This window comes from Dendropsophus ebraccatus, chromosome 3, assembly GCF_027789765.1.
Source record: "Dendropsophus ebraccatus isolate aDenEbr1 chromosome 3, aDenEbr1.pat, whole genome shotgun sequence".
Taxonomy (NCBI): domain Eukaryota; kingdom Metazoa; phylum Chordata; class Amphibia; order Anura; family Hylidae; genus Dendropsophus; species Dendropsophus ebraccatus.
This window is the reverse complement of record NC_091456.1, coordinates 9,113,898-9,141,267: the sequence shown is the minus strand read 5'-3', so window position 1 is coordinate 9,141,267 and position 27,370 is coordinate 9,113,898. Positions and strand designations below refer to the sequence as shown.

The following is a 27,370-nucleotide window of genomic DNA, read 5'->3' as shown; positions in this document are numbered from 1 at the left end:
GAGGGCGCTACTGCGCATGTCCAGGCTGGCAGCCTCATTAACCCTTTCACTGACCGGTGCTGGGTCATAAGAGGCCACAGGAGATATTCTGTATGGGAGAGTTTATTCTCTGAAATATTTCCATGAAAACATATTAGAAAAGGAAATTTTCATGATTTTTTTTATTTGTGTTTATTAACCTTTTGAGGACAAAGACAATTTTCATTTTTTCTTTCTCATCTTTTGAAAGTCACAATGCTTTTTATGGAGAAAACTGAAAGGTTATCTTTATTCTGTAGGTCACCGCCATTTTATGTTTTGTTTTACTATGAAAAAACGTAAAAAAAAACCTTTTCTTGTATATAACTATGCTTTGAGAGCTTGTGGGGGAACTGTTAAAGGGGTACTCCATTTTCTTTCAAATCAGCTGGTTTCAGAAAGTTATATAGATTTCTAATTTACTTCTATTTAAAAATCTCCAGTCTTCCAGCTGCTGCATGTCCTGCAGGAAGTGGTGTATTCTTTGTAGTCTGACACAGTGCTCTCTGCTGCCATCATGGCCGGAACCAGAAGATTGCACGGTGCACAGAGCAAGAGATAGAATAAGGCCATGGTAACACATAATAACGGCCATTCTTCACATCGTTCAATGATTTCTATGTAAACAACGGCCGCTGGTGCACACAGTGTATTAAATATCGGCCGCTGTGCGCAGCGGCCACCAAATTAATGTTCGTGCCATTAATTTGTGGCCGTTATTTAACATCGTTCACATACAGAATTCACCGTTCTTTTCACCATCCTTTCTATTAAACTCAATGGACATTTTCATTAAAGACCTAGAACAATGAACTAATGCAATGACGGCCGCTGCCCCCACCACCACCACCACCACCAGTGTGAAGATATCCCCTCCCCCCAGTGATGCGTTCCAATTGGAATCAATAGCTGTGTCACAGGGGGGAGAAGATATGGCCACACTGGGGGGCGACGGGCCAAGACAAATGCTAAATTGTCCTGACTTCTAAAATACAACGTCCAAAAAGGGCCAAGAATGCTGATTTGTGATAAGATCATAAATTTTTTTTTAAATCAATAAGTGATTAAAGTCCTATCTAAACCGAAATAGTATCAATAAAAAAAATAAGGCTATGTTCATACAATGGAAGAGACCGGAAAGGCCGATCTCAGAAAAGATCATCCCGGCCAGATGATCTTTAGCGCCGCAGTCCGTGTATGCCCGCATTAGAACTCCCCACTGCACACAATGGAGCTCGCTTCATAGTGTAAACTGACAGGTTTTTCTGCGGCTGCTATTCAATGAATAGCAGCTGCAGAAAACCAATGTGTCAGTTTCTTGCGGCGCACTAGGGATCCCGGCCGGAGTGTATACTATGTGTATGTATATATGTACTATGTGTATACACTCCGTCCGGGATTCCATAGGCGGCAATGTTACATATATTTTCGTAATAAATCGTCGACAACGAAAATATACGTAGTGTGAACATATCCTTACAATGCAAATACAAAATATATGGGGGTCAGAATAGAGCGGAATTACCCCCTTAATAAATCTGGCCCATAATATTCATTCCAATGTCAGGTATAGGGATAAGCATCACGGAAAAGGGGTTTATAAGCATCCACCGACTTCAAGGTATCGGGTTTTTATACCATAACTGCGAAATACACCGCAACGTTTCGTCCCAGCAGGTCTTCGTCAAGCACGTAACGTGTCAGAAGTTATTTGAAGTTGAAGTCCAGGTGTTAAGACTTCCAACAATCATCAGATAGAGGCGGGAGAAGCATGTGGTTAGGGGCTTCACTTCCTACCTCTGGCACCATAGACTTATATTGGTGCTCACCCAGTGTAATTTGTCTCCTCACTCCTTGAATGAGATAGAGGTTCCCGAATGTGTTCTGAGAGCCCTCTGGTTACCAATACGGCCCTGTTCATTTCCTGGTTGTCAGGTTGGACACTTTGAGATTGTTGTAAAGCTGAGTGTCCTGAGACACCAGGTCATGTCTGAGGGATAGCCTCCAGTATATGCCCTGGCACATCAACATGAGTTACGCGAACCAGGACCTCTCTGGCCAGAACGGTGTGATGGCTATCACCATGGTCGTGCCTGATCCTCAACAATACCCTGGGTATCATGGAAGTCAGCAGAAACACATATGCCAGATTGAAAATTAAAGGGGAACTCCGGATAAGAAAAACTTGTTTTCTATTAAAAGTACATTAAAAGTTATATAGATGTGTCTATACAATGTATTACTGTATCTGTGCGGTTCTGCCACACTGGTAGCTGATAGAAATCCAGAAAGTAAAAAAAAAGGCCCCTGTGCCAATTCACATTGTCTCCTGCTCCTTCTGCTCTCCCCCCAGGAGACAAATCTTCCATGCCTCTGTCTCACATTGTGTGTGTTTGCTGATGATGCAGACAGGGGGCAGGGCGTGATGTCACAGGAGGCGGGGCTGGATAACCAAATCCCCTGAGTGATTCACCATCTCTGACTAAACAGAAGCAGGTGCTGCATTTTTTTAACCTCTACCTGGAGTTCCCCTTTAAAGGAACGGACATGGCATCTTGTACTGCCATGTTGTCTGAACACTGACAGTTTAGCATTGCTCCTTGTAGCCATCAGGTCTGTCTCTGATAGACCCCACTTGGTGGTTATCTGAATGAAGATGTCCCTGTTTAGGGTCCATTCCCCCCAAACTGTCAGACTCAGTTCACCTATCAGAATGTTCTGTGCCCCCCTGATATGGACTGCGGATAACCTGGTTATCCTTCCCAACCAAAGAATTCTTCCCACGTCTCTGAGAAGGGACAGAGATCTGGTGATGATGGCAGGAAGACACTGAGGGACACAGGAGGGACACTGAGCATCCCTCTGTCATCATCCTCTACAGCAGCCACAGCCCGCACAGCTCTGGGGGTCGGGTCGTGACATCACCATGTTATCCAGGAAGTGAAATCACCATATTATCCAGGAAGTGACATCCCCATGTTATCCAGGAAGTGACATCACCATGTTATCCAGGAAGTGACATCACCATTTTATCCAGGAAGTGACATCACCATGTTATCCAGGAAGTGACATCCCTATGTTATCCAGGAAGAGACATCCCCATGTTATCCAGGAAGTGACATCCCCATGTTATCCAGGAAGTGACATCACCATGTTATCCAGGAAGTGACATCACCATGTTATCCGGGAAGTGACATCACCACGTTATCCGGGAAGTGACATCACCATGTTATCCAGGAAGTGAAGCCTTGATGCAGTAGTAAGTGCAGGGAAAAAAGGACTTTATAAACATTTCCTGTAATAAGTGTATATTGGTGATTTGTATAACTTTTAGGGGGCAATACAATACTTTAAAGAGGATGTACCACCAGGTACATCCTCTTTAACCCATAGCTGCACCAGGACGGTACTGAACGTCCTGGTGCCGCTATGGGAGTTCAGTGGGGGGTCACGCGGGATCGCGGCTATTAGTACTTAGTAATTAAGTACTTAGAAGCAGCTGTCAAAGTTGACAGCTGCTTCTAAATACTTGCTCATCTCCATCCCTGGTGGTCTAGTGGGGGAATGCCCCCCCCCCGCGGCGCGATTGCGGGGGGGCGATCCCCGCATCCATCCCGGGCCGGGGTCTGCGTCGTAATGGCGCTGATCCCGACTCGGCATTCTATTGCTTTCGGCTGCAGCAGCCGAAAGCAATAGAACACTGATCTCATGGATTCATGCAGTATAACTATACTGCATGGATCTCTATGAGAGATCAGAGTGCATATACTAGAAGTCCCCCAGGGGGAATAACCCTAACCACAGGGGGAATAACCTTAACCCCAGGGGGGCTTCTAGTATATGTGTAAAGTAAAAGAAAAATGTATTTTTAATAACACAAAATCCCCTCCCCTAATAAAAGTGTGAATTACCCTCCTTTCCCTATTTTATAAATAAAAATAAATAAATAAACATGTTTGCTATCGCCGCATGCGTAATCGCCCGAACTATTAATTAATCACATTCCTCATCTCACACGGTAAACGGCGTCAGCGTAAAAATATCCCAAAGTGCAAAATTGCGCATTTTTGGTCGCATCAAATCCAGAATAATTGTAATAAAAAGCGAGATAAAGTCTTATATGTGCAATCAAGGTACCGATAGAAAGAACACATCATGGCGCAAAAAATGACACCTCACACAGCCCCATAGACCAAAGGATAAAAGCGCTGTAAGCCTGGGAATAGAGCGATTTTAAGGAACATATATTTTCTTTAAAAGGTTTTAATTTTTTACAAGCCATCAAATCAAATAAAAGTTATACATGTTACATATCATTGTAATCGTAACAACTTAAGGAGCATATATAACGAGTCAGTTTTACCCTAGGGCAAATGGAGTAAAAACAATTAGAATGAATGGAGCCGCGTCATAGAGGGGAGGGAATTCCTTCCCACTGGAGGCGGGCCAGCCCACCTCCAGTGCTTGAGCACCGGCCGGTTCTGGTGCATAGAACGGCGCCATGCACGGGAATCGGGCTTCGGTCCAGAAAACGGACCACGGCACCGGCTTCCCCGTGCCGGCGCTGTTCGATCTGTAGCTTCAGGTTAAAGAGGATGTACCTAGTGGTACATCCTGTTTAATGAAAAGTTTTGCCAGACTTCTCCTTTAAATGAAGAATCTCCTTTTCCAAGATCGGCTCTTTTGGGGGGGAGGGGAGTCTTGGACAGTGAGAAACTAAAAATATCTCTGGCAGGAGGGAACTTAAGTAAGGGCATGTCCATGATGGACAATTCCAATAACCCAGAGGTCTTGAACAGCAGACTCCCAGACTTTGCCGGAAAAAAAACCAAACCCTCAGATGACCCCCTACAGCATGGGGGTCTCCAGCTGTTGCAAAACCACAACTCCCATCATGCCTGAACAGCTAAAGCTTTGGATTTGGCTGTCCAGGCATGATGGGAAATGTAGTATTGCAACAGCTGGAGGGCCGCAGTTTGGAAACCCATGCCCTACAGGTTGCTCTCTCTGGCTTCAAAAGTCCTGTGTTCTTCTGGTGGAATACTTTCCTCTGCCTCTGGGTGGATAATGGGATTCTCACTGACGGACATAAATGACGGACACCCCTTAGGCAATAAAACATAACCTTTACAATATCGCTGAAAACTTGACCAACAACAACAAAATCATTGTGAACAAACGTGCTTCTTAAAGGGCAACTCCGGCGTTTTTTGTTTAGCTTATTTAACACACATTACAAAGTTATATAACGATCCCCCCCCTTTCCGACCGCCGACCCCCTGTCCTCTTCTCCTTGGCGCCATTTTGTGACAATGTCATCACAGCAGGGGGCGGGCCAGGTCTTCTTCCTCCTCAGAGTCTTCTGGTAAAGTGAATGGGACAATGGGGCATTTGCGCACCAGCAGCCTTTTCATTGGCTGGAGCGCATCACATGGCTTCCAGCTTGCTCAGCCCTGATTGGCTGAGCTTGCTGGAAGCCATGTGATGCGCTCCAGCCAATGAAAAGGCTGCCGGTGCACAAGCGTCACCGGAGGGATGGTGAGTATGAATTGTGTGTGTCTTTTTTTTTTTTTTTTTTTTTTTTTTTAGATCCCGCCAGAGTTGTCCTTTAACACCACACCACGGGACTCTGTAGATATGGGGGGACTCAAGATGTAAGGCCAAGGGAGGGATGTTCTCTCTCACAGCTAAACCACTCACCCTGCCTTTTGGGGTGCCCACGTAGTCTGCCCAAATCCTACCAGACATACACTATGTCACGCTGACATCTTTTGGAGCAGCTGGAATGTTAAGTTAGGGTCAATGGCAGATGCTGGGACCTACAAGAAGTGTATTGCACCTTTGATAGAAGAATGCATACTGCAGCAACGATCTTGGTTGCATGTTGTGATTGATCACAGTGTGCTTGTGATATTACAGTATGCTTTTAGGGGTTCTGTGATATTATCTGACCATCTGAACCTAATATACTTGATAAATTCAAGTGTAGTCTGTTTTATACTATATAACAAACAAATTATTGATTACAATTATCTGCTATTAGTAACACATGCAACTTAGCAATACACCTGTTTCCCTGATGAACCTGTGAAACTGGACAGGAGAAACGCGTCGGAACTGTATATTTATTATATATAGCTTGGTTTTAAATACGTGTTCTTTTTGTCACTTTTTTGTTATTTTGTCCCTGCACCTAGTGGTTAGGGAGGGACTGGCACTGTGGTTGGGGGCCACCCTATTAACAAGGTGGGCACCCCAAAAGGCAGGGTGAGTGGTTTACATCTGGTTTAGCTGTGAGAGAGCACATCCCTCCCCTTGGCCTTACATCTTAAGTCCCCCCATATATACAGCGTCCCTTGGTGTAGTGTTAAGAAACATGTTTGTTCACAATTAAATACACCACTGGGCACTATATAACATATAGCACACGTGTCAATCTCAGGCCCTCCAGCTGTTATAAAACTACAATTCCCATCATACTTGCTTTGGCTGTCCAGGCATGATGGGAATTGTAGTTTTGCAACAGCTGGAGGGCCTGAGTTTGACATCCCTGATATAGGCTTGCTGTGGCCTGGTTTATTGTGTTCCCGCAGTGGCAGTTGGATAATGGGATTGTTGGCCTCTGCAGTGGTGTCCCTCTACTGAATGGTCTACGGAAAACAAGAATTACTAACCGGTAATGTCTTTTCTTTGAGCCCATGACGGCACCCCTGGAGAGGACCACCTCCTATTCCCATTGGACAGGAAACAGAACACTGGACCTTAAAAGAATCGCCTCCTCTCACCACACCAGTTCTTTGCAAGGATCCTAGGAGCGAATCTTTTTAACAAACACAACATAGCATACTAACTGTGTTATATAATATCTGCATATATCCATATGTATATATCTACCTCTATATACATCTTTATATATCTATATATATATATATATATATACGCTTTTTTTTTTTTTTTTTTTTTTTTTTTTAAATAAAGTATATACATCTAAACATACATTAACTATGTCAAGGTATGTCATATCTCTTTCAAGGGCGGGTATTAGGCGGGGTGCCGTCATGGGCTCAAAGAAAAGACATTACCGGTTAGTAATTCTTGTTTTCTCTTCTCGCCCTATGACGGCACCCCTGGAGATTAGATTAGGAATTTCCCCCGCCTAGGGAGGGACCACTGCGTGCAGTACCCTTCTACCAAACGTCAAGTCCTCTGTTGACGATAGTTGTAATCTGTAATGTCTAAAGAAGGTGTGTGGAGTGCTCCAAGTAGCGGTCCTACAGATCTGCTCTAATGTGACTGATGCCCTCTCTGCCCAGGAAGTGGCTACTGCTCTGGTGGAGTGTGCCCCAAACCCTACGGGGATATCCTTTCCACTGGATCTATAGCATTCCCCTATGGCCTGTTTTACCCATCTAGCGATGGTTTGTGAGGTAGCTGCTTTACCCTTGTTCTTTCCCTGGAAGGATACTAAGAGATTATCAGTCTGTCTCCAATCCCTAGTGACCTCCAGATAGTGTAACAGAATACGCCTAACGTCCAATGTATGAAAGGCTGCCTCTCTATCGTTGGATGGATTAGTGCAAAATGAGGGAAGAACTACCTCCTGGGACCTGTGGAAATTGGATACCACCTTTGGGAGAAAGGCAGGGTCAGGAGATAAGATAATTCTATCATCCCTAATTGTCATGTATGGAGGGTTGATGGAGAAGGCTCTGATCTCGCTAACCCTTCGGGCTGATGTGATAGCGAGCAAGAAGGCAAGTTTCCAGGATAGCAGCCTGATAGGTAATTCTAACATTGGCTCGAATGGAGAAATGGTCAGTCCTGATAACACTATATTTAAGTCCCAAGGAGGGAGTCTTGATTTTATACTGGGAGCCAGTCTAGTTGCAGCCTTTGTGAACCTTTTTACCCATGGATGTTCAGCCAATCTGAAATCAAAAAGTGCACTAAGGGCTGAAATTTGAACTTTTATAGTGCTTGGTCTCAAGTTCTTGTTAAGACCCTCCTGCAGAAAGTCCAGAATTAGTGGAATATTAGGAGGAGCAATTACATTGATTGGCTGGTTCACGTACCTACAAAAGGCCTTCCAAGTTCTCAGGTAAATGGCTGATGTAACCCTCTTTCGGCTGGCTAAAAGTGTGGATATCACCTGAGGGGATAGTCCTCTGTCAATCAGAAGCTGCCTTTCACACGCCAGGCTGTTAAGTGAAGGTTCTGTGCTGTCGGGTGAAGTACTGGTCCCTGGTGTAGGAGATCCCGTCTCTCCGGAAGCACCCAGGGGTCTGCTATCGACAGTCTCCTCAACCAGGCGAACCACACCCTTCTGGGCCAGAAGGGAGCAACCAGAATGACGTCTGCTTTGTCCTGCCTGATCTTGCGTATCACCCGAGATAGAAGCCTGATCGGTGGGAAGGCGTAAAGGAGGCCGCTGTCCCAATTCTGTGCTAGTGCGTCTATGGCAGCGGGGTTGTCCTTCTGAGACAGGGAATAAAATTCTCTTACTTTTCTGTTCGTCCTGGTGGCGAACAGGTCTGCTTTCGGGGTCCCCCAGAGACTGCAGATTTGATGGAAAACCTCCTGGGATAGCTCCCATTCTCCTTGTTTTAGCTTGTTCCTGCTGAGGAAGTCCGCTATTGTATTGTCTGATCCTTTTAGGTGTAGTGCTGTCAGAGAAAGAAAATGAGGTTCTGCCAACCTGAAGATGTGGTGTGTGATCCTCATCAGGTCGGTTGATCTGGTTCCACCTTGGTGATTTAGGTAGGCTACTGCCGCCGCGTTGTCCGACAGTACCCTTACGTTTCTCCCCTGAAGCTCTGGTAGCGCCTGTATTAAAGAGAGAAAAACTGCCTTTAACTCCCGTACGTTTTGGGATTCTCTGGCTTCTTCCGGGCTCCATTTCCCTTGTAGAAGAAGAGGTCCCGTATGAGCCCCCCATCCAGAAGGACTGGCGTCTGTTGTAATGGTTTTTACTTCCGTGATGTTCCATGGAAGACCCTTGTCTAGATGTTCCCGTTGCTCCCACCAGGACAGGGATCTTAAAGTCTGTGGAGATAGAGAAAAAGGGGAATCTAGGGAATCAGTTACGCCATCCCATTCAGACAGAATTTGACACTGGAGCCTTCTGGTGTGATACTGTGCCCACGGTACTGCCTGGATACAAGAAGTCAAGAGTCCTAACAATGACATGGCTGACCTCATAGTAGTAAGGGGATCAGCCGAGAGCTGCCTGATTCTTGTCTGGACCTGTAAGATCTTATTCTCTGGGAGAAAGGATCTTTGAACCCTGGAGTCTAGGTAGATCCCCAGGAATTTACACCGCTGGCTAGGCGTTTTGTTGGATTTTTCCTCATTGACCTCCCATCCCAGAGAGAAAAACACTGACTCTATGAATCTAATATCTGTCTCTAGGGCCGTCTGTGAATTGTTAATAATCAGAAAGTCATCAAGGTAGGGGACAATGATGATATTCCTTTCTCTCACATGTGCCATGACTTCTGCCATTACCTTGGTGAATGCTCTGGGAGCTTGAGAGATACCAAATGGCATGGCTGTAAACTGGAAATGAGAAAACTCTGAGCCCATGTTCACCGCCACTCTCAGAAATCTGTAATGGTCAGGGTGCATAGGAATATGATAATAAGCATCCCTGAGATCGATGGTGGCCATAAAGCAGTTTTCCGAGAGATTCAGAATAGCAGAAGATATTGACTCCATTCTGAACCTCTCGTAAGTAAGGGCCCTGTTTAGTGGCCTGAGATTAATTATTGTTCTGTATGAACCATTGGGCTTTTTCACAAGGAACAAAGTGGAGTAGAATCCCACTCCCCTCTGTTCCCCGGGAACCGGGATAAGCACTTTTTTATTTAGAAGGGAATGGATCTCAGCTAGAAGAGCCATGTGTTTGTCAGGGTCTGATGACAGGTCAGTACATACAAATCTTTCCCCTGGGGAGGACGAAAAAGAAATTTTAAGGCCAAATTTTATTGTATCCAACACAAAAGTGCTACCAGAAATTGTACACCACTGTGAAAAATAACAAGCTAAACGCCCTCCCACAGGGACCTCATGTCATTGAGGGGCCTTTTTGTCAGAAGAAGGAAAGAGAAAACCCTTATTCTTCTTCTGAGGTCGCCAATCTTTCCTACTACTGACGTTTCCCCCCCTAGGTCTCCTACCTCTTCCCCTGAATGGTCTACTGGTCTGTTGGGGTATAAGGGGGAATCCCTTCTTTCTGTCAGAGGCCTTCTCTAGGATAGACTCCAGGGCAGACCCAAATAGAAGCTTCCCTTCACATGGGACTCCACATAGCTTGGCCTTTGATGTGGTATCACCTTTCCACTCCTTTACCCATATAGATCTTCGGGCTGAGTTTGAAAGGGCCGCTGATCGGGCTGACAGCTTTAGGGCATCTGCTGATGCTTCTGAAATAAATGACACAGCATTGTCAATCGTAGTAAATGCCTGATTAAAGTCCTGATTTGGATTACTCTCCTTGACCTTATCTTTAAGTTCAGTCATCCACATTTTTAGTGACCTAGCTACTGAAGTCGTCGCAATCAAAGGTTTGAATGCGGATGTGGATGCTTCCCAAGACTTCTTTAAATATATATCGGCTCTCTTATCTAGAGGGTCTTTAAGCACTGCTGTGTCCTCGAAGGGCAGTGCATTCTTTTTTGAGATCTTCGCCACTGGATGATCTATCTTAGGGGCCCCCTCCCAGGATTCACAGTCCTCCTGACCGAAGGGATATTTCCTTTTGTACTAAAAATAGGAAAAGGTTAGAATCAATATAAGTGTCATATTACATAGTTTTCTTCAAAGATAGATGTAATACCAGACTTACAGCCCGTGGGATAAAGAATTTCCGGTCTGGATTAGCCCACTCGTGACAGATAAGAGTCTTAATACTCTGGTGTACTGGAAACACCAGTCTCTTTTTTGGGGCTAACCCCTCAAACATAATGTCCTGTACGGATCTGGGTTGAGGGGTATCGTCAATCTCCATAGTTAGTCTGACATTTTTAATGAGAGCGTCTATGGATTCAATTGGTAACAGTGACCCTGCAGAGTCCTCCCCTGAGATCTCCTCTGGATCAGAGGCTAATTCACCCTGATCGTCCACCTCTAGTGATAGATCCTGATCTTCCTCATTTATAGGAGAGGGATCCATCTGCTGACTTGGTCCCGCAATGACCAGTGGCTGAGAGTCAGGAGGTGGGTTAATGCTGACTCCAGGCGTCTCAGAGGAAGTTGGGCGAGAGGGTAGGGAGGCCTGCAGAAATACAACAATAAGTACACTCGTAGAGGGGAGCTAAAGCGAAATTTAAATGATGAAACAAGATACTTCTACCTACCCTGATTTCTTGCCTAACCATGTCTCTCATGTTTCTAATGAAGGATGGTCCTTGATCTTCTAATACTCGGTTCATGCACCCCCCACACAAGGTCTTATTGTATGAACTACTAAGCCTCTTTCTGCAGACCGGACACTCCTTAATCTTAGTACGCTCCTTTTTAGAGGATCCCTCCTAAAATACAAACCATAACATCCTGATAAGATAGTGTGTTTAAAATACATATATGGGGAGAACCCCTCTTACCACACCATACCGCTGGATTATCTGTAGCAGAGGTCTGGGATTGTTCAGCGCCTTGGGACTCCATTTGACCCAGGATTGGTCTCAGGTCCCCACAGCTGGCACAGCAAAGTACAGCAAAGCACAGCACAGCACACAGTAACCGTCTTCCTAGCAGCAGGCTCTTTATGCAGGTGCAAGGCACTCTTGAGCTCTGCTGCTTTAAATATGGCGCCAATGCACCTAGGGCCGGCTGACCCCGCCCCCGCCGCGGCGCTGATGCGGCACACCCTCCCGCCGTCACCCCCGGCAAGCCGTGGCCTGGGCCTATAGAGCAAGGCCTATAGGGACATCCCCCCTCCGGAAGCCCGTCCCGCGTCATCACGGCTTCCGGGAGCGCGCCGCGACACGTGGGGACGCTGCGCCGACGTCATTACGTCATCGCGCCACTGCGTCATTGCGTTCTTGCGTCCCCCTGTTCGCGCATGCGCACCCCCGCCGTCTTACTCACCGGGACGGACGCCAGAGGGGCCGGGAGACGCGCGGGGCCCGATCATCTGGAGGTGTTGGACGGGCCTCAGTCTTCAGGTATAAATACCTCGGGAGCCGGTACCCATCTGCCGGTGATCCCTCAGCCCTATGAAGGTCCCTGGAGGAGACCCTCCATGTCCTGCTCCCATGGGACAGGAAACAGTAACTGGTGTGGTGAGAGGAGGCGATTCTTTTAAGGTCCAGTGTTCTGTTTCCTGTCCAATGGGAATAGGAGGTGGTCCTCTCCAGGGGTGCCGTCATAGGGCGAGAAGAGAAATTCCTTGTTTGGGGAAGTGGTTTCCCTTTCTTATCAGACAATTCCTGCATCAACTTATCTAATTCTGGTCCAAACAGCCAACCTGGATGGTATCCCACATTACACAGGTGATATTTTGATGGGTTAGCACTGGACCATGACCCCAAACAGAAGGCATTGACCCGCAGTGGCCAGATACATTGATCTAGAGGTCAGTCTCGTCTGCTGAGAGGCGGCATCGGAAAGGAAATCAATCCCTATATTAACCCGCTCAAAAGATGTTAATACATCATGTCTCTTGACGCCCAAATTTGACGTCTTCTTGGACCTTGCTACCTCAAAGGAGGAAATGACAACTGCTTTTTACGCAGAATCGTCAGAAGTCGTTCTCTTTAGAATGACTTCAATCTGCAGATCTATAGGATCTTTTAAACTAGGTCCATCCTCTGCTGGTACAAGAATACGCTTGGAGATTTTGGCTATTAAAACCTACAGTTAAAGAGGTTAGCAAACTCTACAAAAACATGGCCGCTTTCTTCCAGAGACAGCACCACTCTTGTCTTCAGTTCAGGCGCGGTTTGTAATTAAGCTCCATTCATTTTAATGGAAAGGAGTTCCAAAACCTGCACCCAAACTGGAGACAAGAGTCTCCTGTGTCTATCAAACCATGGATACGGCTCTGAGCTCAGAATGCTGTAAATATGTTTAAACAAGCTTTCCCCGAAAATAAGACAATGTCTCCTATTAATTTTTGCTTCCAAAGATGCACTAGGTCTTATTTTTCCATGAAAAAAAATTCACATCACATGAACAGCAGGGAAAGAGTGCATGGTATGGCGGCTTCCAGCCACTAGGGGGAGGTCACCACAGCACAATCGTACAGCACAGTAGGGACAGCGTATGGTATGGCGGCTTCCAGCCTCCAGGGGGAGCTCACCACAGCACACTTGTACAGCATAGCAGGGACAGCTTACAGTATGGTGGCTTCCGGTCACCATGGGGAGCTCACCACAGCACACTCATACAAAACAGCAGGGACAGTGTATGGTATGGTGGCAGGTGACAAGACAATGGCAGACTAGGTGCAGCTCTACATCTGGTGGTAGGGGGCAACGAGGAAGGCGACGGGACTCATGAGGTATTGCCTACACATTTACAAGTGACGGACACAGAAGGGAACATCACGGTAGGCGGCAGTCTTTATGTCCTGCACGCAGCTGCTCTGCAACGGAAGGTGAAAGTAGGGGACGGGAGGGATTGGCGCAAAGAAATCTCAGCTGCATGCACTGGTGTTCTGTTCGGCGGCCATGCTTCCTAACAAAAACATTGCTGGGTCTTATTTTCAGAGGAGGCCTTATATTAAGCAATTCAGCAGAACCTGTACTAGGTCTTATTTCCAGGGGATGTCTTATTTTCGGGTAAACAGGGTAGCTACACTGCCGGGCCTGCGGGGTTTATGTCAGTGATATATACTTACCAGTCCTGTTCCACCTCAGCTTCCAGGTCCCCGGCCACCTGCTCTCCATTATTTCAAAACATCCAGTGATGTGTTTCTCCCACTGGAAATAGAATCTCAGCATGGACTCTATACTGTCTATCCCTTGCTGTTACAAGACTACAATTCCAATCATGCCTGCACAACCAAAGCTTTAGCTTTGACTGTGCAGGCATGATGGGAACTGTAGTTTTCTAACAGCTGAAGGGCCTGAGTTTGACACCCAAGCCCTAGACATACAATGCATCTGTGACATGTCAACGGTTTTGTTAGATGACAGGGATAGTTCTGAATGTAAATCTAGCTTGGCAATACGCAGCACGGTCACATAGATAAAACAGAACACAAGAAAGGCAGGAAAGTCAGAACATATAATATAGGAAATGAAAAAGCATATATAGGTCACTTTAATTTGTCTTATTATTCCATATCATCAGTGAGTGTTAACATGAAATGTTATATTTACAAGTTACTTCTTTATACAGGGGGGTTAATTCCAGGTGGCACACTTGTTTATAACGCATGGAAACTAAGAAATCATCACTAGATACTTTACTCCAAGCAATAAAGCGGCAGTAAGTGGAAAATCACTTTATATTGCAGACAGGGGTACAAAGCCTACAGAAACTGCCTAGAGACGTTCACTGATTAAATAATAAACGGGGATGAAGGATGAAGGCAACGGAAAGTTCCAAAGATTTCTTTTAGGATTTCTTGTACTCAATTCGTTCTACTTTGACATCGTCCCCGATCAGTTGGTAGACATAGGTGACGACCGTTGAAGCTTGGATATCCATGAGAACAAAGGAAGGAATGATGTTGCTGAAAGAAAAGAAAACAAAAAAACTATTGTCAGTAACTGGAAACAAACAAAAAGAACAAATAAACATAAATAGATAATTTCCTGATCACATATTTCTCTGGACTGAAATGCATTCTAAGGGCCCGTTTACACTACGGAATCGGCACCCCACCCCTGTGCAGGCGCTAAATCCTGCCTTCTATCTGTTTGGCTGCTCAAAAAATTCATATGTTTTCTACCGCTGCCCTAAGACTTCCTGCATGGGGAAAATCAAACTCAATGGGCCTCATTTACAAACCATGCGTAAATTTTAACCCGTTATGCTGTCACTTGTGTCGGTTTTTCACAACAAATTTGCGCCCTATGTAAATCTGAAAAGTTTTCCCCAGGACAAAACCAAAACCCCACCATACTAGGAGTGGTTGGTTTTTAGAATAGAAAAGCCCTTAAAAAAAACAAACAAAAAAAAAAAAAACACGTAAACCGATCAGTTGTAGCGGCTTTTGAAGGACACACCCACAACACGACCACTTGGCCCCTTTTTGGACAAAAACGACAGGTCAGTTGGAAAAATTGTGTCGCATACCAAACAGACAGGAAAAATATACAAAAACCCGTCAATTTCGGACAGGAACACATTAGCAAATCAACCCCAATGTGTTTAGTAACCAGGGCCGATTGTTACCTATGCTGGAGACAGGGTGACGACAGCTAGGGGGCGCCGTTATAGCTGCCCTCTCCCCCGGTCTCCTCAGTTAGCTGTGATCGATGGCACCCCAGTCCCCTTCGCTGGTCCAGCTGTAATCAATAGTACCACCTCCCCGCAACTCAGCGCTGTTTAAAATCACCAAGATAATTTTGCCAAAATTACCCAGAAACTTCCTTGTCAGGGTGGGTTCACACTACGGAATTATCGCGGATAAACTCAGCGGAATTCCGTCGGCTGTCCGCGTGCCTTTCCGCCGGCTCCATAGACACCATTCTATGGGCCTGCGTATTCCGCTATATACCGAAAGAAGTGACATGTCACTTCTTTCGGCGGATAGCGGAATATGCCGGCCCATAGAATGGTGTCTATGGAGCGGGCGGAAAGGCGCGCGGCCAGCTGACGGAATTCCGCCGAGTTTATCCGCGAGAATTCCGTATTGTGAACCTACCCCTTAGGGTGCCTGTACACAGACAGATTTATCTGGCAGATTTTTGAAGCCAAAGCCAGGAACGGACTATAAACAGAGAACAGGTCATAAAGGAAAGACTGAGATTTCTCCTCTTTTCAAATCCATTCCTGGCTCTGGCTAAATCTGACTGTGTAAAGGCACCCTATATAACAGATACTGAATAAGGAAAGGTTGCTCCAAGTACAAGCATTGGGTTTACATTTCAGGCCAGTGGGAGAGCAGGATGGGTCACCATTAGGGTCCATTTACACAGAAAGATTATCTGCCAAAGATTTGAAGCCAAAGCCAGGAATGGATTTGAAAAAGAGAAATCTCAGGCTTTTCTTTATGACTTGATCCCCATTTATAGTTTTCTGGCTTTGGCTTCAAATCTTTGGCAGATAATCTGTCAGATAAGCTTTCTGTGTAAATGGACCCTAATGGTGTGTTTACAAAGACAGATTTATCTGACAGATCTTTGAAGCCAAAACCAGGAGCAGACTATAAACCAGGATCAGGTCATAAAGGAAAGACTGGGATCTATCCTCTTTTTAAATCCATTCCTGGCTTTGGCTTCCAAAATCTGTCAGATAAATCTTTCTGTGTAAACGCACCCTTAGGGTACAAACCCACACACCGTATACACAGCTTATTTACTGCTGCGATACGCAGCAAATACGCAGCAGATTAGATCTAAATAACTGAATACAGCATCAAATCTGCTGCGTATACGGTGTGTGGGTTTGTACCCTCAGGCAACATTCTCCAAACCCAAAAACTCGGAATTTGATTCCCCGCACCTGCAGAAGTTTGATGCCGCCCTAGGGAGTCCTGGAAAATATGGATACTGACACAGACCACAGGCTGTATCCATGTTTTCCTAGCAGCCCCAGGGTTGCATCAAACTTCTGCAGTCACGGGGAATCAAATGCCAAGAGTTCTGGTTCATGAGAACATTGCTGAACAGTTTGAGATCTCCGCTCAACACTATTCAGGATAAATTCAGGTAATTTACAAAAAAGCACAAAATACTTACTTTTCTAAAGCATTGTAGGCTCCGGTCGCAGACCCCGGGTTAATGTAAAACTTGTTTTCATGTTCAAACGCTTCGAATTTGTGCGTATGTCCTGAAATCATAATGTCTACATCCAACTGCCTCTGCAACAACGCCAAGCTGGCCATGTCACCCCAGGGAATCACTTGGTGACCATGGATTAAGCCGATCTTAAACTGCCCGACAGTCACAACCTTCTGCTCTGGATAGTTCAGGTTCTGAAGGATAAAGAGACGCTGTGTTATAAAGGGGTAACCAACTAATATGTAGTCACAGAGACGTGAGAATGTGAAACTAGTGGGGTCCAGATCACAATGAAGCAGCGCTCTCCTCCTCGCCTACTAAGAGACATAACAATGTTATTTTCCACCTAAAGGGCTGGTTTGAGAAGAAGGGGGGGGGGGTCATTTTTTGCACCATGATCTATAGTTTTCATTGGTATCATATTGGTGTAAAATTTGTAAAATTTTGTAAGATTTTTGAGCAATTTTTATTACTGTGATATATATATGGTTAAAAAGTAAAATAAATCTGCAGTCCTAGTGTTTTTTTCATCTTTTCTTTTACGCTGTTCACAATATTATTATATTTTATTAGAGAGGACAATTCTGCAGGCTGCAAAATGTAATATTTTTATTTATTTAAAAAAATTATAATTTGTATAATGAAAAACAGGGTGATTTAAACTTATTGGGGGAGTTTTTTTTATATTTTTAAAAATTTTGTTACACTTTATAAGTCTCCCTTAGGGCAGAGATGAGGAGCCTTTGGATCACTAGCTGTTGCAAAACTACAATTCCCATCATGCCTGGACAGCCAAGTTTTGCAACAGCTAGAGGGCTGAAGGTTCCTTATCTCTGCCCTAGGGGACTTATATAAGCAATCAATAGATTGCATATACTGATCAATGCTATGCCTCCTCTAGAATGACTGACAGCGGGAGGAGGCAGGGCCTGCAGACACAGCAGCTGGACAGAAGAGTCAGAGAACAGGATGTCAGATCACAGCAGCAGCGCACTAGGTAAGTATGTACTGCTGTGTGATCTGGAAACTGACAGCACAGATAAATGTATATCTGTGTTGTTTTGTTCTTGCAGCTGTAGAAACTGACAAGTGTAGTTCGTGCAGCCCTGCCACTCGATTTGTCATGCCATGTAAAGGCACTGCAAACAAACTCTGATCTCTCTGACCGCCGGTCATTTGCAGCCCCCACAGCTAACAAGTCTTTAGGTTTACTGCACCAGACAAGAAATCATTGTGGGGAGTAAGGTTCACACGGCGCTTTTGAAATCCGTTTTTTTCTTCCGTTTAATGCATCGATCAAGTCTTTGTGTAAGCAAAAAAAAAAAAAAAAAAAAAAAAAAAAAACACGTGTTTTGAGCCTTTTATAATTGAAGTCACTGGAAAAACGGATGCACACAAATACATGTTTTTTCTTCGTGGTTTTTATTTTTTCATAAAACGGATGAAGAAAAAAAAAAAAAAAAAAAAAGACGGATTGCAAAAACGTAGGAAGAACCCAGCCTGATGGTGCGTTTACACAGACAGATTTATCTGACAGATTTTTGAAGCCAATGCCAGGAACAGACTATAAACAGGGAACGGGCTCAGAAAGGAAAGACTGAGATTTCTCCTTTTTTCAAATCCATTCCTGGTTTTGGCTTCCAAAATCTGTCACATAAATCTGCCAGTGTAAACGCACCATGAGGCTGGGTTCACACTACATATATTTCAGTCAGTATTGTGGTCCTCATATTGCAACCAAAACCAGGAGTGGATTAAAAACACAGAAAGGCTCTGTTCACACAATGGTAAAATTGAGTGGATGGCCGCCATTTAATGGCAAATATTTGCTGTTATTTTAAAACAACGGCTGTTATATTGAAATAATGGCAGTTATTTACTGTTCTAATAAAAAAAAAAAAAAGGATCAAACCGCATCAGATTTTTTTTTTTGCACATACAAGAATGTAGCAGACATTTTTCTGTACATAAAAAAACAAAAAAAAACACGTTTTGATCTATTTTATTTTTTATAGTGAATGCCAATGGAAATGCATCCCTTTTCCATACGTTTTTTGCAAAAACTGATAAAAAAATAAAATGTAGTGTGAACCCAGCCTTAAGAAGAAAGTGCTGCATATACTTGTTACAAAATACAATTCTTTTAAAAGAGAAAATAAATAAGAACCTCATCAAAGTCTCCTCTGACAATGTGCACGTCCCCGGCCAATGTCTTGAGGTAGTCATAGCTCTCCTTGGTGCAGAGATTCCCAGTGCACAGAATGTGTTGGATCTTACCAGGGACGAGCAATTTTTTGAATTTTGCTGGTAAGCTGTTACAGCGATGGGGGATGTGCAGATCTCCTAACACCAAGACCAACTACAAAGTTGAGGGGAAAAAAAAAGTTAGATATAAATCATACAATAATTTTATGGGAAAACCTTCATTGATTAACAATTTCCACCTAATCAATAATCTACAGGATAGCTAATAAGTGTGATCGTGGATATTGGCCCGCTGAGACTCCTAACACAAGCATGCACACTGCTGGTCCACTGAAAAGGGGTACTCCGATGAAAATCTTTTTCTTTCAAATCAACTGGTGTCAGAAAGTTATATAGATCTGTAATTTATTTCTATTTAAAAATCTCCAGTCTTCCAGTACTCATCAGCTGCTGTATGTGCTGCAGGAAGTGGTGTATTCTCTCCAGGCTGACACGGTGCTCTCTGCTGCCACCTCTGTCCATGTCAGGAACTGTCCAGAGCAGCAGAAAATCCCCATAGAAAACCTCTCCTGCTCTGGGCAGTTCCTGACATGGACAGAGGTGGCAGCAGAGAGCACTGTGTCAGCCTGGAGAGAATACACCACTTCCTGCAGCACATACAGCAGCTGATGAGTACTGGAAGACTGGAGAGTTTTAAATAGAAGTAAATTACAAATCTAAATAACTTTCTGCTACCAATTAATTTGAAAGAAAAACAATGTGGCTGGAGTATGCTTTGTAGCTCACTTTTGTTTACAGCCAAGATTAGTTAGGGTGCACACGTGCGACCTGCTGCTCCATTCTAACAGGAAACTCGAATCCTCATTAGGGAGGGTTGGTGGCGGCCAAATTGGGGAAAAAAACCTTTAAGCATTCAAACAGGGATTTTTGTAAACTAGAAGACATACACGTGTTATAAGCTCATGTAACACACGTGGATGAAGCAGATGCCGTGAGCACAAAGCAATTATCACAATGTCAGTAGCAAAAAATCATTGTATATAAACCTAGACTAAGGCTGCACTCCCACGTTGGTGGAATGCCAGTACCGGAGTCCCCCTGCGCCTGCACAGCATCTGTAATTAGATGCTGGGAGCGGGGGAGACTGTATTCATAAGCGCCGCGCTGTAGTAACAGCACCACGCGGCTGATTCATTACAGCGCGGCGCTTATGAATACAGTCTCCCCCGCTCCCAGCATCTAATTACAGATGCTGTCCGGGCGCAGGGGGACTCCGGTACTGGCATACCACGTCCGTGATCAGTCAGGATCACGGAACGTGGGAATGCAGCCTAAGCCAAAGCCAGGAACAGACTATAGACGTAGAACAGGTCATAAAGGAAAGACTGGGATTTCTGCTCTTTTCAAAACTATTTCTGGCTTTGGCTTTAAAAATCTGTTGGATAAATCTGTCTGTGTAATAGGGCCTCAGGCAAAAGTTCAGAGAATTGCAGAACGTGCGGATGGTGAAGCTATGCAGTGGTATCATTAAAGTCCTGTAAAGACTTAAAAGGAAAGTCCGGCGAAAATTTTTATTAAACGTATTGTATTGCCCCCAAAAATATACACTTATTACGGGAAATGCTTATAAAGTGCTTTTTTCCTGCTATTACTACTGCATCAAGGCTTCACTTCCTGGATAACATGGTGATGTCACTTCCTGGATAACATGGTGATGTCACTTCCTGGATAACATGGTGATGTCACTTCCTGGATAACATGGTGATGTCACAACCTGACTCCCAGAACTGTGCAGGCTGTGGCTGCTGGAGAGGATGATGGCAGGGGGACACTGAGGGACACAGGACACTGAGCATCCCTCTGCCATCATCCTCTCCAGTAACCACAGCCGCACAGCTCTGGGAGTCGGGTCGTGACACCACCGTGTTGTCCAGGAAGTGAAGCCTTGATGTGGTAGTAAGTGCAGGGAAAATAACACTTAATAAACATTTCCCATAATAAGTGTAATTTGTCTAAGTTATGGGGGGGAATACAATACTTTAATAAGAATTTTCTCCTTTAAACACTTAGGGTCCTATTCCACGGGCCGAGAAGGGCCCGATCAACGATGTAAACGAGCGCTCGTTTACTGGGCCTATTCCACGGCCCGAAGATCGTTACCGATGTCCTTGCAGTAATACATTACCTGTCCAGGCTTCTTCTCGGCGCTGTCTTCATCCCCGGGTCCCGCATGCTCTAGCTTCAGAATGGCCTGTCAGCTGACAGGCCACTCAGCCAATCACAGGCAGCGGCTGTCCCGGCCTGTGATTGGCTGAGCGCACCGTCAGCTGACAGGCCATTCTGAAGCTAGATGGCGCGGGACCCGGGGACGAAGACGGAGCGGAGAAGAAGCCCTGACATGTAATGTATTACTGCTGCTGCTTCTTCTCAAATCGTTGGTCGCCCACCGTGCACTGCTATTCAACCGTAGCGATGCGCGGTGGGGGAACGATGATTTTAGGTCTGGCCCTAAATGAACGATCAGCCGATGACACGATCGGCTGATCGTTCTCTCTATTCTACCGAACCATAATCGGCCGAATCGGGCCGGTTCGGCCGATTATCGTTAATGTGGAATAGGGCCCTTACGCCTCTCCCAACATCATATTGATACATGATGCTGAGTACGCATAACAATCCGCACGTTCTGGGATTCACATATGCATGAGGCCTAATACCACACAGATTACTAGGGATCTACTAATTTCATTTGTGCAATTGGTTATCCCAAGATAAAACGTTATCCCCTATCCACAGTGTAGAGAATATGACCATATGGCCAGTTTAGTGCTCAGCAATGTTTTTAAGGGGGAACCATTAGCCCATGGGTCTCCAAACTGCGGCCCTCTAGCTGTTGCAAAACTACATTTTCCATCATGCCTGGACAGCCAAATCCAAAGCTTTAGCTGTCCAGGCATGATGGGAGTTGTGGTTTGGCAACAACTGGATGGCTGCAGTTTGTGGACCTATGCATTAGCAGGTTAGACAAATCTTACCTTCAGTGTCTCTTACCTTTATCCTCTGCGCTGTTCCCGTGCAGTTTTATTATAATCCTGTGTCCGGTAATGCCATCTGGAGGGCTGCCCTGCCCTCTAGAGTGCCAATGCAGCCCAGCCCCTGCTGGCCCGCTCCACTGATATTCATTAGAATAGGCAGATCGGTGCTCCACATGGCCTTAACGGACACAGGAATATATTAAAGGGGTACTCCAGGCTGAGGAGTATTTGAGGATTCCCGGGGAGGGGGTGGAAATTCAAGCCGGAGGTCACTTACCTCCCCCGTTCCAGGGTCGGTGCCCGGATCGTGCCGCCTAGGACTCCCGTCCCGCGGCCGCTTCCTGGTCAGAGCTGCCTCATGAGACGTGTAGCGGAGTCCCGCCTCGGCCGCTGAATGGCAGAGCTGCCTTGACACGTCACGTCTCATGTGGCAGCTCTGACCAGGAAGCGGCCGCAGGACGGGAGTACCGGGTGCCGCGATCCAGGCACCGGAACGGGGGGGGGGGGGGGGTGGGGGGGGGGGGGGGTTGTAGGCGCGTTGGGGTGGGGGGGGGCTAAGTGACCTCCAGCTTCAATTTCCAATTTTCAATTTCGCAGGTCACGTGCCAACCCGGGGCTCTACTCATAACGGGGGGTGGGGGTTCAGGGGTCGGACCCCCACGATCTCCTACTTTTCCCCTAAGTTAATTTTCTCCAGAATACCCCTTTAAAAAGGTCCAAGGCAATGGTGCAGAGGATGAAGGTAAGAGACATACGTTCATTCTCAACACCCCGAGCACAATAGATTAGTCTAACCTGCGGATACTTCCTCATTAAATTCCAAGATACAGATTAGAATGAATGAGCTCACACAGAACACGGCAAACAGTAATTCAGAAGACATACAAGCGGTGCAGAGAGGACCAGTTCGGGTTCTGCAGAGATATCCGAACGCTCAGTGTTTGATGCGGCTGGAGAAGTTGGATGTCTCCCTAGGGACTCCTCGAACACAGATACAGCCTATGGACTATGGCTGTATCCACATTCTCCTGGAAGCCTTAGGGAGGCATCCAACTTGTGGAGCCGCAGGGAATCAAATGCTGAGCATTCGGACATCGCTGCAGAACCCGAACATTTTGACGGGTTCACTTAAAACTACATACAAGGCTTTCTGCACATGTTCACACCTTCATCATAAGTAGGCAGGAAGAGTAGAGATCTTGAGGTGAAAAACTGAATGAAAATTGTGCATTTTTGGTCAGTATGAGGTTTTACACACCATAAAAAAAAAGAAAAAAAAAAAAAGAAAATGGCTGACCCACTTTTTATGCCATTTGGACAACTTTTTTTTGTGTTTGCATCTTTTAAAGGAGACCTGTCACGCCCCGTGTCGGGGTGAAGGCCGTCTGGCCCCCCCGCTAAAGACCCTTATACTTACCCCTTCCCTCCAGGTCCTGCGCCTGGAGCTGGTCCCAGGACAGATATATCCCCGTTGGAAGCCCAGCGTGCGCGCTCCTGAGATGAGTCCGACGCCCATATAGAATGAATGGAGCCATTGATTCTCAATGGTCGTTGGACTCATCTCAGGAGCGCGCACGCTGGGCTTCCGACGGAGATATATCTGTCCTGGGACCGGCTCCAGGCGCAGGACCTGGAGGGAAGGGGTAAGTATAAGGGTCTTTAGCGGGGGGGGGGGGGGGGGGGGGGGGGGGGGGGGGGGGGGTCGGACGGCCTTCACCCCGACACAGGGGGGTGACAGGTTCCCTTTAACATTTGTCATCAGTTTTTTTTCTTTTGCACTTTTTTGGTATACAAAAAGGGTGGAAAAAAAATGTTACAAGGAAATATTATGCACTTTTAAAAATTACTTTTATCGGTTAAAACTTTCCTACAAAACAGTTACCGAAACTGCAGCAGTTTATGCTACACACAGAAGAGAGCGCGAGCCCCATGACTGAAATAACATAGTGCTCAACAGATTTCCATGGACACCCCCCAGATTGGGAGAGGAAACTCTCCTTTTGATTTTTAGAGGGGAAAAGGCTTGACCTGTGGCTTGTGATTTAAACTCAATTATATTAGGAAATTAAGGGGGTACTCCAGCAAAAAAAAAAAAAAATCTTCTTTCAAATCAACTGGTTTTTAGAAATTTACAGAGTGTAGTTTACTTCTATGAACAAATCTCCAGTCTTCCAGTACTTATCAGCTGCTGCATGTCCTGCAGGAAGTGGTGTATTCTTTCCAGTCTGACACAGTGCTCTCTGCTGCCACCTCTGTCCATGTCAGGAAAGGATTTGAAAGAATTTTTTATTTTTTTTTACTGGTGAAAGTGAAAGTGTTGGATTATACACCATCTACTAAAAAGGATGTTGCTAAGGAAAGGTCGGGTACATCAGTGTGATGTGAGAAATGTTAGATCAGCAAGCTATAAGGAAAGAGATAGAAAGACTGAACCCAAATCATTGGTACCTCAGCGGGGTTAGTAGACGATTAGAGGAGACTTACTCTGTGCCCAGGCTTATGGAGCCGTTGATTGCAGACAAGGGAGTATGAAAGGGTGAAACATGAGCGATGTTAAATAAAAGAAAGCAAAAGAAAATGGGTGACAAATTAGGAAAATGATCACAAAAAAAAAAAATAATAATCCATCTGGGATGTTAAAAAAGAAAATTCTGGTCCTCTATGATATGCTTGAAAAACTTGACCTTAAACCAATATGGCGGCCATGTTCTGGACACAGCCTAAAATATAGACCCCCTCACCCTTTACTTACTCGCTATTCAGATATGTCATGTACCCTTTGATATCTGAAATGAAAGGCTGCCCTAAAACTTTTGGCCCCCTGTATAAGGCTGCAGTCACACGTCCCGTTAAAGGGGTTATCCAGCGCTACTAAAACATGGCCACTTTCTTCCAGAGACAGCACCGCTCGTCTCCAGTTTGGGTGCAGGTTTGGCAACTCAGTTCCATTGAAGTGAATGGGGCATAACTGAAACCCACCTGACCTGGAGACAAGAGTGGTGCAGTCTCAGGAAGAATCATGGTTTTCTAATGCTGGATAACGCCTTTAAGCTTTCCGTGCTCACAGACAGTCTTAGTCCATTGCTTTCTATTAGGCTAGTCACATATTCCTTTTTTTCACAGATCTGCAATCCGTTCCGTTCTATGGGGGGAATCCATGCCGTAATCTTATCCGTGGTAGGCTGCAGTCACACGTTCCGTGACCTTGTCTGTGACCTAGGACAATTTTATAGCCCATTGCTTTCTATTGGGCTATGCACATCGTCCATTTATTTTTTACGGACCCACAATCCATCCTGTGAAAAACTGGAGATCTCAACAGAAGTCTATGAGATCCGCATTTTGCACGGATTGCAATGGATCCGACATCTGCGTACATCTGTGAAAAACACGGGTGTGATGTAATCAGTGTAAGGCTGGGTTCACACAACGTTTTTGCAATCAGAGTTTTTTTTTTGTTGCAAAAAACGGATGGAAAAAAACCGGAAACGTGTGTGCACCTGTTTTGATCCGTTTTTGTATTGAATTTCAAGGGGATTTTAAGGGATCAAAACGGATCCGTTTTTTTTTTTTTTATGGGACACAAAAGTGAGGTCGACTACGTTTTAGTGTATTTGTGTATGTTAAAAAAATGGATCTGTTTTGATCTTTTTTTTTTTTTTTTTTTTTTTTTTATAAATGGTATTTAATGGAAAAGCGCATCAAAACGGATGCACGCACATGCATCCTTTCCTAAAAAAAGAAAAAAAAAAAAAAGGATTGCAAAAACGTAGTGTGAATCCAGCCTAAGGCTTTAGGGGCTTATTCCACCGGACGATTATCGTTCAGATTATCGTTAAATTGTTCGAATCTAAACGATAATCGTTCGGTTGAAATGCAGTTAACGGTTAACGTCCGAACAAGAAATCGTTGATCGCTTTATAAGACCTGGACCTATTTTTTATCGTTGCTCGTTCGCATTGAATAAGACATTGTTCGGTCGTTTGCAATAGATACAAACGCAATAGCGAAGAAAAAAACGATCGCAATTACGATCATAAGTAACGATTATCGTTCCATGGAAATGAGTGAACGTTTTCAGGTCTTTGAGATCGTTAATGAGTATGCGAATGATAATCGTCCAGTGGAATAGGGCTCTTAGGCCGCATTCACACATGGTTGTGGAATGCCTGTAATGGAGTCCCCCCCCCCATCTCTTATAAGATACTGGGAGCGGGTGAACTGTATGAATATGCGCCGTGCTGTAATGACGGGGGGGGCAATCTGTTACCATGTTCCGCGCGAACACAGAATGTGTGAATGCGGCCTTATCCACATGTCCCGTGAAATTGTTCGTCGTGGTCACGGATCTGCAAACAATTTTAGGGGGACATTAAACTCTATGCTATGACTATTTTTTCACGGAACAGATTGCGCAATCTGCGAAAAAACGTAACGTGAGAATATCCCAATGGAAAGCAACGGGCTAAAGAACGGACACCCTCACAAAATGTGCCAATTCAGCCGATGGATCCGTATTTTTTTGCGGACGTCACATCTGTGAGGTCCGTGAAAAACAAATCTAGGCAAACAAGTTACATTTTGTATACCGATACCGATCAAAAATCGAGTAAAAATGGCGGACCATTACACAGACCTGAAAAATCAGAGAACATGTGAACGCGGCCTGACGGATGATGTGCGGTGCGGACTATAGGTCACATGACAGCCCTGACCTAACATACTGCTATACAGAGGCCTCTATACACCCAATGGCTGAGCCCCTGGAGCAGTAATAATCCTAATACTTATAGGTAATAACCGCACAGTTACCGCACAATAACCGCACATCTACCCTGTAATCCGCATCTGAGGTAAATATAACTCTAGCGGACTGTAAATGAAGCGCTGCCATCAGAGGCTTCTCCTTCTAGGAGATCATATGACAGCACCACCACCCATCTGCAGAGCGCAGGCCCCGGCTCATTCTGCCCCCACAATCGCCGCTTCTCACTATGATCCACGTCGTGACCCGTAAGGCGAGAGCCCCTCACGGGCAGCGGGAAGCCTACACCCCAACAATAACACGTAATACACGGCCGGGCGCTGTATATCGGGGAGCCCTTACCATCCTGCAAACCGGAGCCGTCAGCCAGAATGGAAGTAGTCAGCCACCACCAGCCAATAGGAAACGCAGCAACCACTGCCAATCGCAAGATGGCGTCAAACAGCGACTCA

At 45.3% G+C, this 27,370-nt stretch overlaps 2 protein-coding genes across 4 annotated transcripts; both read right to left on the bottom strand.

Moving 5' to 3' along the window:
* Window positions 1-6,695: 6,695 nt before the first annotated feature.
* On the bottom strand, window positions 6,696-12,370 carry LOC138785172 (uncharacterized). Of its 3 annotated transcripts, none has more exons than XM_069960794.1 (6): window positions 11,629-12,370; window positions 11,373-11,546; window positions 10,862-11,290; window positions 10,194-10,779; window positions 8,091-9,060; window positions 6,696-6,838 (listed from the first exon to the last, which is right to left on the bottom strand). In XM_069960794.1, exons 1-6 carry the CDS (start codon window positions 11,974-11,976, stop codon window positions 6,781-6,783), a joined length of 2,565 nt encoding a protein of 854 aa, XP_069816895.1. In that variant the 5' UTR covers window positions 11,977-12,370; the 3' UTR covers window positions 6,696-6,780. The 3 variants fall into 3 exon arrangements, with proteins under 3 accessions (XP_069816895.1, XP_069816896.1, XP_069816894.1); XM_069960795.1 differs by having other exon boundaries at window positions 6,696-6,826; XM_069960793.1 differs by lacking the exon at window positions 6,696-6,838 and having other exon boundaries at window positions 6,981-9,060; window positions 11,629-12,365.
* Window positions 12,371-14,248: 1,878 nt separating this feature from the next.
* VPS29 (VPS29 retromer complex component) lies at window positions 14,249-27,368 on the bottom strand. The gene is made up of 4 exons (XM_069960829.1): window positions 27,261-27,368; window positions 19,081-19,272; window positions 16,872-17,107; window positions 14,249-14,698 (listed from the first exon to the last, which is right to left on the bottom strand). The coding sequence occupies exons 1-4, from the start codon at window positions 27,261-27,263 to the stop codon at window positions 14,581-14,583; spliced, it is 549 nt and encodes a 182-aa protein (XP_069816930.1). The 5' UTR covers window positions 27,264-27,368; the 3' UTR covers window positions 14,249-14,580.
* Window positions 27,369-27,370: the final 2 nt, after the last annotated feature.

Bases quoted from the DNA above. Each gene is read 5' to 3' on its own strand.
- LOC138785172 (XM_069960793.1), bottom strand. From the start codon at position 11,976: ATGACGCGGGACGGGCTTCCGGAGGGGGGATGTCCCTATAGGCCTTGC. The intron at 10,780-10,861 runs GTAAGTCTGGTA...TCCTATTTTTAG, and splicing joins AATTCTTTATCCCACGGGCT to TACAAAAGGAAATATCCCTT. The intron at 9,061-10,193 runs GTAGGAGACCTA...CTATCTCCACAG, and splicing joins TAGACCATTCAGGGGAAGAG to ACTTTAAGATCCCTGTCCTG.
- VPS29 (XM_069960829.1), bottom strand. The intron at 17,108-19,080 runs GTTCTTATTTAT...TTTATCCTTCAG, and splicing joins TCAGAGGAGACTTTGATGAG to AACCTGAACTATCCAGAGCA. The intron at 14,699-16,871 runs GTAAGTATTTTG...CTTTTCTTTCAG, and splicing joins GCCTACAATGCTTTAGAAAA to CAACATCATTCCTTCCTTTG.